The following is a 15349-nucleotide window of genomic DNA, read 5'->3' on the forward strand; positions in this document are numbered from 1 at the left end:
TTGCCGCTGAGCTAAATCCCCAGCCCCAATCTTACATTCTTATGTCTAGTGGACTGAACAACTTTGTTGAAGATAACAGTATGTAATATAGCAACCACTGTAAATGTCAATCATTTTGTTTTGAGGTCATGTGTCATTTTTGTTGTTTTTGTGTTGTTTTGATTTTGTCTTCATTGTTGTTATATCAATTTTTTAATTTTTCAAAGAAAAGAAATGTGTTGGCAAGCATAAGGAGGAAAGCGAATGCTTTGCATAGTGTTGGTGAGAATAAAAATTGGGATACCCAGTATGGAAATCAGTATGGGGGTTTCTCAAAAATAGAACTACTGTATGATCTAGCAATCCTACTCTTAGATATATATCTAAAAGATATGAATTCAGTATGTGAAAGATGATTTGTGTTCCTATAATCATTGTAGCATTATTTACAGTAGCTAAGATAATGGAATCAACCTATATGCCGGTCAGTGGATAAATGGATAAACAAAATAGTATTTGTACACATTATAAATACTATTGAACCTTAAAAGAAGGAAACCATGTCATTTCCAGCAGCATGATTGAATGAACTTGGAGGACATTATATATTAAGTAAAATAAGCCAGGCACAGGAATACATCACAATCTCCCTTATATATGGAATCTTCAAAAGTCTGGTGGATACCAAAGACTGGAAGATGAGGGGATCAGGACACACAGTTTTGATTAGATAGAAATGAGTTCAAGCTAAGCATAGTGGCTCGTGCCTGTAATCGCAGTATTTGGGAGGCTGAGGCAAGAGGATTAATGTGAGTTTGAGGCCAGCCTGGGCTACATAGTGAACTCAAGACCAGCCTGTACTACCCAGCGAGACCCTGTCTCGAAACAACAATAACACAAATCAATTGAAGACATTTATTGTAGATCAGTGGTGAGTATAGTTATTAAGCATCTTTTATACACCTAAAGGGTACTAAGGAGGTAGGAAGGAGGTGTTTTCGTCATGAAAAAGAAGTATATGAAGAAAGCTGTATACTACACAGCTGCACTTGGCTGTTTCACAGTGTACGGATATATTAAACATCATGTTGTATACCATAAATATATGCAACTTGTCAATTAGAGATAAATAAAAGTACATATATATATTTGTGGTGGCAGCATGAAAACATTAAAAAAAGTTATTAAATAAAAGTGTGCATTCAGGGTTAATATATGGAGCCACTTATGGTGTGCTCGTTTGTCATCCCTGCTGTTAGGGAGGCTGTGATGAGATCTCAAATAGAAGGCCAGTCAGGGCAGTGTGTTGAGACCTGATATCAAGCAAAGAAAAAAAAGTTTAATGCAGACAATGTCTATAATTCTTTATTTCATTCTTCAGTTACAACTAGAGGAAATAATAATTTGATTCCTTGGATCACACCAGTATATGTACTTTGAGTAAACACAATAAGTATTAACATTTACATGTTTTTAATGTAGTAAATGAGCTTGTTTTTTGTTAAAATATCTAATTGAAGTTGGATTGACATAATGCTACATTCAGGAATAATGTATATCTAAATTGTCTTTATGCTGTTTTAACACCATTTATAAGAGGCCGATTTACAGAGATGAGGAGGAGGAGGAGGAGAAGGATGGGAAAAAAGTGATTTTAAAATAATTTCAGCATGCTCAGGTTATTCTTTTTGTAAAACTCTTACCCAAAAAGGAAAAAAAATTGTTTGTTGTATTTTCAGAATTTAGTTTTAAAACTTCAGTGATTTCCAGTTACACAATGTATCCTGTAAGTTTATAGTTAAATTTAAACCATTTTGGTGAGCTAAATAGAGTCTAGATCAAAACGAAACAGACTTGGGAAATTAACAGAATTTAAAACTTAGTGACTGTCCAGTAAATTGTAAATGTAAGATTAACCACAGGGGCGTTTGGTGGTTGTACCTGTAATCTCAGCTGGATGAGGACTGAAAGTTTAGTGTCAGCCTGGGTAACTTAGTGAGATCTGCCTCAAAGTTTAGAAAAAGGTCTGGGGAATGTAGCTTAATGGTGGAATGTTTGTCAAGCATCTGCGAAGCCCTAGGTTTAGTTCTCACTACATTAAAAAAAAAAAAAAAATCTAATGGTATTCTAACCAAAACAAAAGCTAGAAATAAATACTGAGGCTTTGTTACCTTTTACTATGGGATTATTTACTGTGCCTCATTTAGAAGAGTATGTTCTACTACTACACAGTAAAGGTATTCACTGTGTGAATACATGTATGTTGAAACAGGATTTCAGATATACCTAAAATAGACCTAGATATGCTCTCCAATACTTCCATCCATTTCCCTTCTTGAAATCTGGAATTTCAGAATAAATTTTAGGTATCGTGTTTCATTTTTAAATCCATTTTTTAAAAGATGGGATGCTATGTTACATGGACTAGCCTTGAACTCCTGGACTCAAGTGATCTTTCTTCCTCTGCCTATCTTAGTATTTTGACATCATCAAAATATTTAAAAAGGCTGCTATTATAAGGTTTTTTAAAATAAATGTTTTGCGGGCTGGGGATTTAGCTCAGCGGCACAGCCTGGCAAGCGCAAGGTTGCAAGTTCAATTCCCAGTACCAGGGGGAAAAAAAAAAAACCACCAAATAAATAAATAAATAAATAAATAAATGTTTTTTGGCTCAGTATAAAGCAGTTACAGAAGCAGACACCAAGTTTTGTTATTTTTTTAAATTAATGCTAAAATCTACTTACAAAATGCTTTCACTTAAGTTTAGCATTAGTTCTTTATTTTCAAGAAAATGACCACTATTCTTCCTCAGTCTGGCTTTTGATTTTTGAAAGTTTGGCAGAGGATATGGTTCATATTTCTCATTTGAGTCAGGCAGTAACCCTGTGTGACTTCAGGGTAGTACCTAAATTTTTAAAAGTAACCTAAGATTGATTGAGTGCAATGTAGCTAATTAATGTAGTTAATTTCTCATGAAACTAGAACTGGAACTCTATTGTCTCTTCAGGCTAAATTCTGTATATTAAAAATTCTTCATTTTTGTTTACTTAAAGTTGTATCTACTTATATAATTATTGTTATATAATAAAGTTGAAGTGTGGATTAACACTAACACTCAAATATTTTAAATAGTAAATGGTTTCCCAGTGGCACATTTTCAATATTACAGCACCACAGAAATCCTTGGGCCATGAGGTAAATGAGCTGACATCAAGTAGATTGTTGAAGCTGGAGATGGAGAACCAGAGTTTGACAAAAACTGTAGAAGAGCTTCGGAGCACGGTGGGTTCTGCAGAAGGCAGTGCTTCCAAAGTCCTAAAACTTGAGAAAGAAAATCAACGGCTAAGTAAAAAGGTAAACATGTCATGTTTCCTCTTATCAATAGGTATATGAAAATAATTAGCACATTTACTCTATTCATGTGTACTTGAAATTTTCCATAAGTTGATACAATATTAAAGATACATTAAGAGGGGAAATTAATGTGCCTTTAACACATGAGATTATGGGGAACATTCCAGATCCAAATTGTAACATTTTTTCTTGATGTTTTAAATTACCTAATGTGGGGGTAACCCACTCAGGCCCCCCTTTTGTCCCTCTCTTGGACAGAAGCTTTCTTTTCTTTCCCTCTATAAATATATTCTGCTCTTAACCTCTGTTACTAAAATTCGTTCTTCGGTTTTAGAGACTACGATTACCTATAATTGATAATCTAAGGGCACAAGGCTTAATTGAGCCCTGTAAGAGCCCGTGCAACACTCCTATCTTGGGAATTCAAAAACGCAATGGGGAATGGAGATTAGTACAGGACCTCAGATTGATAAATGAGGCAGTAGTGCCAATACACATAACTTGGACCCACCTCACCTCGTGGTTTTGCTCTATAAAAGTCCCTAGAAAAGACAGAGTCTTGGGTAACCCACTCGGGCCCCGCTCTGTCCCTCCCTTGGACAGAAGCTTTGTTTTCTTTCCCTCAATAAATACATTCTGCTCTTAAAAAAATAAATAAAAATAAAAAATAAATTGCCTAATGTAAATATGATATATAGTAATATCATCAGTGGTTAGGAATGGTTTTAGTTTGTAATTGCTAGTGCATACTTACTAACTGCTAACATTACATCTTTAAAATGCATGAAAATAAATTTACATTTAAAATAGAAGTGTTTGCTGCAGTTTTGTTCATTTTTCTGTAGTCTTATTCTTCCTTTTTCCTTATTTTAAACCAAGTCCCTTCTTGCTGCCTCCTTGAACTTATACCACAGTTTCTAATCTTTTCCTTCATGCTTTTCATATTCTCTTTCTCCCTCTTGTTCACTAAAATTCCATGATTATAATTTAAATTTTACATTATAGATCTACTTACTCTAAAAGAATCTTTCAGTAAGATTTGTGCAGTACTCATATAGCATATCATTAGCATATTTATTCATTAGATTTGTGTTTAGAAATAGAAATTTGCCTTAAAACATGCAGAGAATAAGAAAGTCAGGTCTGCATATACTAAACTGTTACATTTTACCATTTGCCTTCTATCCTTTATTTAGTGATTATCTTTTGTTTTAGCATGTTTCCTGTGTTGTAAAATATTTAATATGTTGTTTTGTGATTTTATTTTCTCTAGGTTGAAATTCTTGGAAATGAAATTATTCAAGAAAAGCAAAGTCTTCAGAACTGTCAGAATTTAAGCAAGGATCTAATGAAGGAAAAAGCACAGCTTGAAAAAACAATTGAAACACTTAGAGAAAATTCAGAGAGACAGGTTTATAAATTTCTTACTTAAGCAAAGAACATACTTTAAACTTAATTAACAAAAGTTATCTAAAGTATATGTAAACAATATTCATATAATGTTAAAAGAAAATATCTTAGAATTCTTTAGAATTTAAAGTAAATACAATAGTTCCCCATAGTATCTGCAGCTTTGCTTTCTGCAATTCCAGTTACATAGTCACAGCCCCAAAATTTTTAATGGATAATTCCAGAAATGAACAGTTTGTAAGTTTTAAATTGTGTTCCAATTGGTATGGTGATATTTCTACTCCATCCTGCTTGGGATGTGAATCATCCTTTTCAGAATATTCATGCTGTATATACTACTTTCCTGTCATTGACTATTCTTATCAACTGTCATAGTGCATACTCTCAAGTTATCTTTATTTTACTTAATAATGGCCCCAAATTTTAAGAATAGTGATGTTGACAATTCAGGTATCTCAAAGAAAAGCCATTAAGTGCTTCTTTCAAGTGAAAAGGTGAAAGTTCTTGACTGAATAAGAAAAAATATGCTAAGGTTACTAAAGTTTACAATAAACTATTGTTAATCACCTGCTGTACCTAATTTATAAATTAAACTTCATTGTAGGTGTATAGGGGAAAAAACAGGAATATATTCATGTTTCAATACAATTCAGTGTTAGACATCCACTGGGGATCTTGGGATTTATTCTCATGGATTAAGGAGGAGCTGCTGTATAATTGTACCTCTTTAGGGGGCGGCACTTGGAATCAAACTCAGGACCTAGCACTTGACAGGCAGGCGCTGTGCCGCTGAGCTGTATCCCCAGCTGTACCTCATTTTCTATCCAGTATATTTTAGAAAAGATGGTGACATCTTAGAAAGTTGTAACTTGCCAGTATGTTTAATAATAACCTAGGATAAAATTCCTCAGTAACTGTGCTTTTAAGAAGTATCTGTGGAACAGGATTACAGGTTTTATTTTATATTACTTTTTGAGACAGGGTCTCCCTATGCTGTTCAGGCTGGCCTTGAACTCACTTTGCAGCCCAGGCTGGTCTTGAACTCGCAAGGATCCTCCTGCCTCAGCCTCCTGAGTGCTGGGATTACAGGCATGCACCACCACACCCGGTGAATTGCAGGTTTTAAATCCTTCCTGAATGGAATTGGAGAGAACTGAGGTTGTATCCTATGAAAGAGCGAGAAGTTTGGTGGCAACAGATGCTACAAACTGAATGAATTTATTATCAAATGTGCCACAAAAAAGTACTACATGATTTTATTATTCCTGATTAGCATTCCTTTTTAGGAATAAATATACTTACATACACACATATGCACATATTTAATGAGAATTTATTTGTATAGCTATTACAGAAACTTTTAGCCCAGTCTGATGACATTTACTGTTTCAGCACTTGGGAGGCTGAGGCAGGAGGATCATTAAAGTCAAGGGCAGCCTGGGCTACATAGGGAGACCCTGTCTCATAAGAAAAAAAATTATTTGGTGAAAATATAACCTTATGTCTTCAAGGAGTTATATGTATGTATTTGATCTGTATATATGAATATAAAACATGTTAACTATAAATCTGAAGGTCATTTTGATCAGTGGTAAATACATGTCTCTTAAACATTATTTTATTTTTTATTTTAAAGAGTAAAAGAAAGATGACATAGCAATAGGCGGATTCACCGAGTTACAGACAAAAGTGGTAGGACATTATCTGTGGTTGTTAATTTTACCTACTGGTATCTTCAAGATATTCTTAGGAAAACAAATAGACAAATAATAGTGAGTTATAGACAAAAATGGCAGGAAACTATCAATGGTTGTTGTCAAACATTCCTTTAAATTGTGAACTCCGGCCAAGTGTGGTGGTGCACACCTGTAATCCCAGCAGTGGGGAGGCCGAGGCAGGAGGATCACTGTGAGTTTGAGGCCAGTATTGGCTACAAAGTGAATTCAAGGACAGCCTGAACTGCATAGTGGATCCCAGTCTCAAAAATATAAAAGAAAAAAAAAATTGTGAACTCCCTAAAGACATACACTTTAATGAGCCAACAGTACATATATACAGTGGTCCTTCCGTTAATACTTGTTAGAATTGAAAGTAATACATACATTCTAGCACTCTTTTAATGTTCTTTGCCTATTCATTTTGGGAAGATAAAAATATGTAACTTGAAATATTTAGACTTGCTCATCTAGTTTAAATTTTTCTCCTTTATTTTTTAAATTAGATTAAAATATTGGAACAAGAAAATGAACATCTGAATCAAACAGTGTCTTCCTTGAGACAGCGCTCCCAAATAAGTGCTGAGGCAAGGGTGAAAGACATTGAAAAAGAAAACAAAATTCTACATGAATCAATCAAAGAAACAAGTAGCAAGCTAAGCAAGATTGAATTTGAAAAAAGACAAATTAGAAAAGAATTGGAGCATTATAAAGAAAAGGGAGAACGAGCAGAAGAACTTGAAAATGAGTTGCATCATCTTGAAAAAGAAAATGAATTACTACAGAAAAAAATAACCAATTTAAAAATTACTTGTGAAAAAATAGAGGCCCTAGAACAAGAAAATTCAGAGCTAGAAAGAGAAAACAGAAAATTGAAAAAAACGCTGGATAGCTTTAAAAACCTTACTTTTCAGTTAGAATCACTAGAAAAAGAGAATTCCCAACTGGATGAGGAAAACTTAGAATTGCGAAGGAGTGTGGAATCATTGAAGTGTGCAAGCATGAAAATGGCTCAGCTACAACTAGAAAACAAAGAACTAGAAAGTGAAAAAGAACAGCTTAAAAAGGGTCTGGAGCTCATGAAAGCATCTTTCAAGAAAACAGAGCGCTTGGAAGTTAGCTACCAGGGATTAGATACAGAAAATCAAAGGCTACAGAAAGCTCTGGAAAATAGCAATAAAAAAATTCAGCAATTAGAGAGTGAACTACAAGACTTAGAGATGGAAAATCAAACATTGCAAAAAAACCTAGAAGAATTGAAAATATCTAGCAAAAGACTAGAACAGTTGGAAAAAGAAAATAAATCATTGGAGCAAGAGACATCACAGTTAGAAAAGGATAAGAAACAGTTGGAAAAGGAAAATAAGAGACTTCGACAACAAGCAGAAATAAAAGATACCACATTAGAAGAGAATAATGTGAAGATTGGGAACTTGGAAAAAGAAAACAAAACCTTATTCAAGGAAATTGGTATATATAAAGAATCTTGTGTTCGTCTGAAAGAATTAGAGAAAGAAAATAAAGAACTTGTGAAAAGAGCAACTATTGATGTAAAAACTTTGGTTACATTACGTGAGGTAAATATATTTACTGAAATTTAAGACACATCCTATTTATATTTTGACTCAAGATTTGTTTTATCGGAACCATCGGTAAAAAGAACTTTGAAGTTTGCTATTTTTCTTACTCTAAAAATTGTATTTTATAAGACTTGTAGTAACAAGTAGTATAGTTGTAAGTAGTAAGACTTTATAAAATAAAAAATATGTAGTAATAAGGTTTCTTTGGGGTAGCTGATTGGTACATTACATTAGGATTTTGAACTTTCATTTTGAAATACAATATTTGAGGCACTTTTATTGAATGCTAAATATAACAGAAGTCTTAATCGCTGCTGTTTATTGAGTGCTGTGTGTCAAGTGCTTTGCTAAGGAATTGCATAGAAGTTGAACTTACAGATATTTATATACTTTCTGCAACCAGTCATTTTTGGTATTATCTCCATTTTTTTCATATTAGGAAACACTGTCAAAATCATTAATTGAGGGTTACTTGGCAAATAAACAGTGGGGTTGAATTTCTGGATTCAAATCCAGATCTTTCAGATTCTAGGCCCTCATGAATTTTAAGAAGTGAGAGAATGCAAATTAGTTTCAATGTAAAGGTCAATACGGAACAACTGATACTTACATGGATCCATATATTAAGAATAATTCTGAGCTTGGTGTGGCCCCTATCTGTAATCGCAGCAGAAGGGTCTCTGAGAATTCTAAGCCAGCCTGGGCTACAAATGAGTTTAAAGCCAGCCTTAAAGTGAGACCCTGCCTCAAAAAAAAATTCTGAAATTTATGAGAGTAAATTGACAATATGTCTTGTAAAGCATGGTTGGTGCAGATAAGATAGCATGTTTTGCTTTTTTTCTTTTTGATAATGCACTGCAACATTTGATAACCCTTTAAATTCAGTGAAAAAGTATCATCATTCTGGTTGAAAGTCACTTTGGCAGTTTGGATTTCTCCTAGAAAGGCATTGAGGGGACTTTTCTGTTTTGTTTTTTTTCTGTAGTCTTACAGACATGAACAAGTTCCTTGTGCCTAACTTCTAAGAACGTGTAGTTCTTGAAATCAGTATTTTAGCTTTTCCACCTGGAGAAAGGGACTTCTGACAAGGAGTATTGTATCCAGTGTACTTTCATAATAAGAGATTTGTATTAAAGTTTCTGCCCACTACTAAAGACTTGATGGAAATGTGGGTTTTTATTTTCTCTAAAGTCTCCAAACCTAACATGGATATTCACAAGTTTCTCCCCTTTAATTTTAACATTAGAGTTAAAAAGTATTAGCATAAGAAAGAAGTAATTGTTTCACTTGTGCTATAACTTCTTTGCTTAATTACTTTATAATGATAATAGAAGGATTCATTGACAACATTTGTATCACTCTTGGTTCAAATTATATATCTTCCTGGATGATAGCAAGTAGAATCTTGGCTTTCTTAGGCTTTTATGTTCTTGTCACTTAAGTGAGTTGTGCGTTCCTTTTAAAATAAGGATCTGGTGAGTGAAAAATTGAAGACTCAACAAATGAACAATGATCTTGAAAAATTAACTCATGAGCTTGAGAAGATAGGGTTAAATAAAGAGAGACTCTTACATGATGAGCAAAGTACTGATGACAGGTGAGTACTATTTGGCAAACAACTGAAATTATTATTTTGCTCAAGTTCTTTCCTATACTGTCTGGAGAAAACACTTATGTACTTGCTGCAGAAGACATTTCTTAGAGAAGATTCTGTAAGAAAAATGAATCAGAGACAACTCTATCATCTATATAAAAAAAGAAAATGTTATCATATAAATACAGGTATAAAACAGGATGGGATCAAGAGCAAATAACTATGGTTAGATTTAGGGAAATCAGGAAAGAAGTGTCTTAGGACACTAAACCAGATTCTTTTTTAGTGTGTAAGTTTTTATATCACAAGGAAGTGTTCACAAACACTCATTCTTTTAACCTTCCATTTTTTCTGTCTTGGGATTTACGTATATGAGTCGTAGATGACATCTGTAATTCCTTTATTAGTCTCATCTTTCTCTTTTTCTAATGTTATTCCTTCTGACTTGCTTTGACAATACAGATGTTATTAAATTCCTTATTTTGCCGTAAAGAAATATATAGGCTGCTTGTGGAGTTGAATGTATAAATAGATAGTAAAATGCAACCAACTAAGTTTGGTGGTACAGTTGTAAATAGATGTGATCACTTTTTTTAACAGCTCTTTAGCCTGTGTTTTCTCTTTGTATGTACTTCTTTCTTAGAGTTTTATTTTTAGGTCTGTTAGCCATTCATTTTGTGTGTTAAGCATTCTCATCCATCATCTCACCTGAGATTTTACTTTCCTCTGCTTACTCTGCATTACTGTGAGGATAGTCCAGAAGCAATTTAGATATCACAGCATTTAACATATCCAAAATCAGACTCAGAACCAGACATGGTGGCACATGCCTGTAATCCCATTACTCAGGAGGCTGAGGCAGGAAGATCACTGCATGTTTGAGACCAGCCTAGGCTACAAAGTGAGTTGAGGCCAGCCTGAACTGCATAGCGAGACCTTGTCTCAAAAAAAAAAGAAAGACGAAATCGGACTTAGTTAATACATTAAAAGTATTTGTTGACTCAAGCCAATTCCAATGTTTATTCTCTGTATTCAATGTACTTGAAATCTGATTAAGCAGAAATGTATTTAAATATACATACATATTACAGTGAAAGAATGTGATAAAATATATATACTTTAAGTTTATATTTAGTTTTGTCTTCATGATCCTTAGTTGTAAGAAAAGAATCCTGATCTTTGGTTTATCACTCAAATTATGTTCTCACGTACCATCCTTTTTTGTTAAAAATTTTTTTTTTTTTTTTTTTTGGTTTTTCTCCGGTACCGGGAACCGAACTCACGACCTTGCGCTTGCCAGGCAGGCACTTTTGCTGCTGAGCTAAATCCCCAGCCCCTTTTGTTAAAAATTTTATCTAACAATTTTGTCACATATTCCATCATTTCAAAAAGGTAACCAGAATATTGACAGTCACATCTGTCTCCCTATTGCCATCCTATATTATAGGCATATCGTTCCCTTTTTTGCTATAACTAGTCTAAAGATAGCCTTCAGTGGACTTTAATTCTTAACTGTTCATGGGCCTTTGTATAAATACTGTACTTAAATATTAACAAGTGCAAATGCTTTGATGACATGACAGATCCATCCTCTTTATAAGACTGATTTTAGTCTCTTTTTTTACTTTAAGAATAAAAACATTAACAGACAGACAACCTTTTACAAAATAGCAAAAGAACAGTGCAGACAATACAGAGTTACAAAGTCGTAGGAAATTAACAATGTTTGTTGTATTACATATTGATGTCTTCAGAGTGATTTCTCATGAAAACAGATAGAGACATGCAATATTGATCAATCAAGGACTCACTGACAGTTTCTTTCAGCAAATAAAGAGAAGACAGTAGAACAACTATGTTAACTATCCTGTATATACATACATACAAAATTTCTCCTTCTTTCCCTTCTCTTTGATTTTAGTCTTATAAAACAACAAAAAAATTTGGAATTAAATCTTCCAGATTTCTTTTTTGAACATAAATTGTTGCTTTTGACAATTTAGGATATATTCTGGAGCTCTGTTCATGCATTGATTTTGTTGTTATTGCTGCTTCATGACCAAGGATTCATTCTTTTTCTTTCTCTCTTTCTCTCTCTCTCTGTCTCTCTCTCTCTGTCTCTCTCTCTGTCTCTCTCTCTCTCAATCCTTTCTTTTCTTTCTTTCTTTCTTTCTTTCTTTCTTTCTTTCTTTCTTTCTTTTCTTTCTTTCTTGCACTGGGAATTTAACTCAGGACCCTGCACTTTCCAGGTGGGCACTGTGCTGCTAAGCTATATCCCTGACCAGGGATACTTTTTAAGAGAGGGATTCAGGCAGTAAGAGGAAGTTAGTTTATCTCTTTAAAACAAAAAGACTTTTATAAGGCTAATTTGTGATATCAATTTTTGTGGTTGTAATTATCTTCAAAAATTATTTTCTATCCTCCAGTGATGAACCATATTAATTTTGTATTTGGATAGTAGGTACAAACTTTTGGAATCAAAATTGGAATCCACTCTCAAGAAATCCCTTGAAATAAAAGAAGAAAAAATTGCTGCTTTAGAAGCTCGATTAGAGGAATCCACAAATTATAACCAGCAGCTGCGCCAAGAACTTAAAACAGTAAGTGATTTAATGCGATAAAAATGAGAACATCATTTACTCTTTATTTTTTCCTCTTTCATAAGCTTGACAGCATCCTAACAGATCTTTGTTACATGGTAATATAGAGATTACACGCTTTAATTTATTCAGTCCTCATTCGTACGTGCAGTGTCCCTCATGTAGTTGGGAACATATTAGAATTATAAGGGTGGGATGGGGAGGGCTTATTTCAGGCTTATTTCATTGGATAAATAATGAGATAGGTACATCACTCTGGCACTCTGCGTACTGAGAAGCCACATAAAAATTTTATTGGTAAATAAGTCACTGTGAGGATGTGAAGTAGAACAAAATCATATGTATGACATTAAGAAAACAAGTCCTCATAAGTATGTGGTCACTTCTAAGCCTGTTTTCTGCATGTGGAATTATTTAGTGAAATAACTTTCCCTAAGTGAGTAATTGAAATATAAGAGATTTGCCCATTCAACAGAGTTAGCCAGTGGTACAGGCTTGTTCTGGTTTATTGTTCCTTTTATGATCTCTGCATTGCCCCAGGAATGGTCTTAAGGTCAGCTAAACATTTAGACAAAAAGATTACTATAGGCCACATTTGAAACTATTCTACTCAGAACACTAGAAGAAATACAAGTAGATAACAGGGCTGTGCCATGTGTCCCTTTTCACATATCTGTTGAAGAGTCATCTTCTCACCATATAGAGGGGAGGTGCCCTGGCTTTGTAACCTTGTGCTTTACAGCAGTCATTACCTCTGACAACTGCAAAGGCATAGATTTTATTAAGATTACCATTGCAACAAGCCATGGTGGCGCATAACTGTAATCCCAGCACTTGGGAGGCTGAGGCATAAAGATCACTGCAAGTTTGAGGCAAGTCTTGCTATATCCAAGAAGTTTAGATGCATAAAACTTTCTGTTGTGTATTAATAGTTCTTCCAGTCCAAATATAATTTACTAATCAAGTTCATTTTTCCTAGAACTAATATTGCCTGGAAACACAGAGTATTCCAAATTTACTATAAGAGTTCTAGAAAGACAGTTAAATAAAGTAGTATTTCTTACGCAAAGAGAAAAGGTTTTGTTCACCATTTGCCCACACCACCATTACTGGTATTTGTCACATACTTTGTCATGGAACATACGTTGTTACAGAATAAGTTGTAGAACTTTGTTTTAGTGAACATAAATGAGTATTCAAAAAGTAAAGTCAGTCTAGACTTTATTAATTTGTTTCATGTCCTGAAATTTTTACGGAATGAAGCAGTATCTGTGAGTTACAAATAAAAATCAATTCCATGAAGCTACTCAGCCAGAAAGTAAGTATGGATAGGTATATGTTATGTTTCAAGTTTTAAAGTATAGATTTAAAATTTCATTACCTTTTTTAGCCAAAAGGGCAAGGCCTACCCACATGCAACCTATAAAACTTTTATGAAAAATTATAATTTTAACACTAATCAAAAGAATATCATGGCTATATTAATGTAAGACTAAGTTATAGAACAATAAATATCTGAGCTGAGGAGTTCATTTCACAATTCTGAAGGAGTCATTTTAACATAAAGTAAGATAAAATGTTCACATACTTAATAACAGCTACAAAATACATGAAAGAAATATTGATAGAACTGTAGAGAAAGATAAGCCCCATAATTAGAGTTAGATGGTTTAGGATGGTTTAAGCTCTACAAGTAGAAAGAAGGTCTTCAGCCAGGTAAAGAGTTTTTATGAACACCTATAGCAAACATCATCCTTGACGGTAAAAAGTTAATAACTTTCTGATCAGGAAGAAACCAAAAGTGTTGCTTTCACTGTGTCTATTAAATGCTGTAGTGTTGGTTTTACTCAGTGTATTGAGAAAGAAAAGGCATACAGACTTAAAAGGTAGAAATAAAGTATCTACTCTGACATGATTATATTCACAGAAAAGTACAGGGAATTGAAAGAAAATTTTCTATAGCTAAAGTGAATTTATCAGTGAAAAGTTGTAAAGTACAAGTTAAAAGAAAACCCCCATTTATAATACCATAAAATGAACTACTTAGGGATGTTATTAAGGAAATATGTGTAAGCACTCTATTACATTTTTTTGTTTGTTTTGGTCTTTTTGAGACAGGGTCTCACCATGTAGTTCAGGCTGGCCTTGAGCACACTTTGTAGCCCAGGCTGGTCTCAAACTCACAACAATCCTCCTGCCTCAGGCTCCCGAATGCTGGGATTACAGGCATGTGCTACCATGCCTGGCTCTATTATGAATTTTAAAACATTTACTAAAAATTTTTAAAAATATTTTAAAGCAGAACTCTATGCTAGCAACATCTAAAGACTACCCTATTAAATTCTGTTCATGCGTTGGAATATTCAATACTGTTAAAAGGCAGATCTCCCCAAGTAAATCTGTTGATTCAATATAACCCCAATCAAAATCCCAAGAGTTAATATATAAACATGCTAACTCTAAAATTTATATGGGAATATTGATCATATATTGGTGAGACTTTAAAACTGGAACTGTCTTACGTACTAGTGGGAATGTAAGATGGTATAACTAATTTAGAAAGCTGTGTTACAACCTGGGCATCATGGCACACTCTTGTAATCCTAGCACTCTGAAGGATCACAGGTTCAAGATTGGCCTGGGTCACTCAGTGGCGAAATCCTGTCACATAATAAAAAGGGCTAGATATGTAGCTTAGTGTGAAGGCCCTGATTTTAACCCCCAGTATAAAAACAAAAGAGAAAGGGAAACCAGTATGACAGTTTCTCATAAAGGTAGACATATATATAGCCTGTAAAAATGACTAATTCTATTTAGTCCATGAAAATGAAAACATAAATTAGGGGTATTGTGTGTTTTTTATGAAACATGGGTGGGTGGGTGTTTTTGGCTATGTAGTTCAGATTGGCCTTGACCTCACTATGTAGTTAGCCTCAAACTCTTGGCATTCTCCTGCCTCAGCCTCCCAAGTGCTGGGATTACAGACATGCACCATCATGTCCAGCCTAGTAAATGAGTTTTTATAATACCTTGATCTGTCATATTTTATTTAAAAAACTGGAAATAACCCAGTGACCATCAAATGGTAATTGAATACTAAAATTTTGGTATATCCAT

General features: G+C 33.9%; 1 protein-coding gene across 7 annotated transcripts in view; it reads left to right on the forward strand.

Annotated features, from left to right (window-relative positions):
- Nucleotides 1-15349, forward strand: part of Ccdc88a (coiled-coil domain containing 88A) — a gene marked incomplete at its 5' end in the record, with an annotated part of 153553 nt that overhangs the window by 96478 nt on the left and 41726 nt on the right. For 6 of the 7 annotated variants that reach the window (XR_001234162.1, XM_005385778.2, XM_013514612.1 and 3 more), the window contains 5 exon segments: nucleotides 3149-3333; nucleotides 4607-4744; nucleotides 6965-8035; nucleotides 9508-9635; nucleotides 12091-12232. Coding sequence is in view for 6 of the 7 variants with exons in the window: in XM_005385778.2 (XP_005385835.1) it covers nucleotides 3149-3333; nucleotides 4607-4744; nucleotides 6965-8035; nucleotides 9508-9635; nucleotides 12091-12232 (1664 nt within the window). 7 annotated transcript variants of the gene reach the window in all.

This window comes from Chinchilla lanigera, unplaced genomic scaffold, assembly GCF_000276665.1.
Source record: "Chinchilla lanigera isolate Chin_1 unplaced genomic scaffold, ChiLan1.0 scaffold00023, whole genome shotgun sequence".
NCBI classification, from domain to species: domain Eukaryota; kingdom Metazoa; phylum Chordata; class Mammalia; order Rodentia; family Chinchillidae; genus Chinchilla; species Chinchilla lanigera.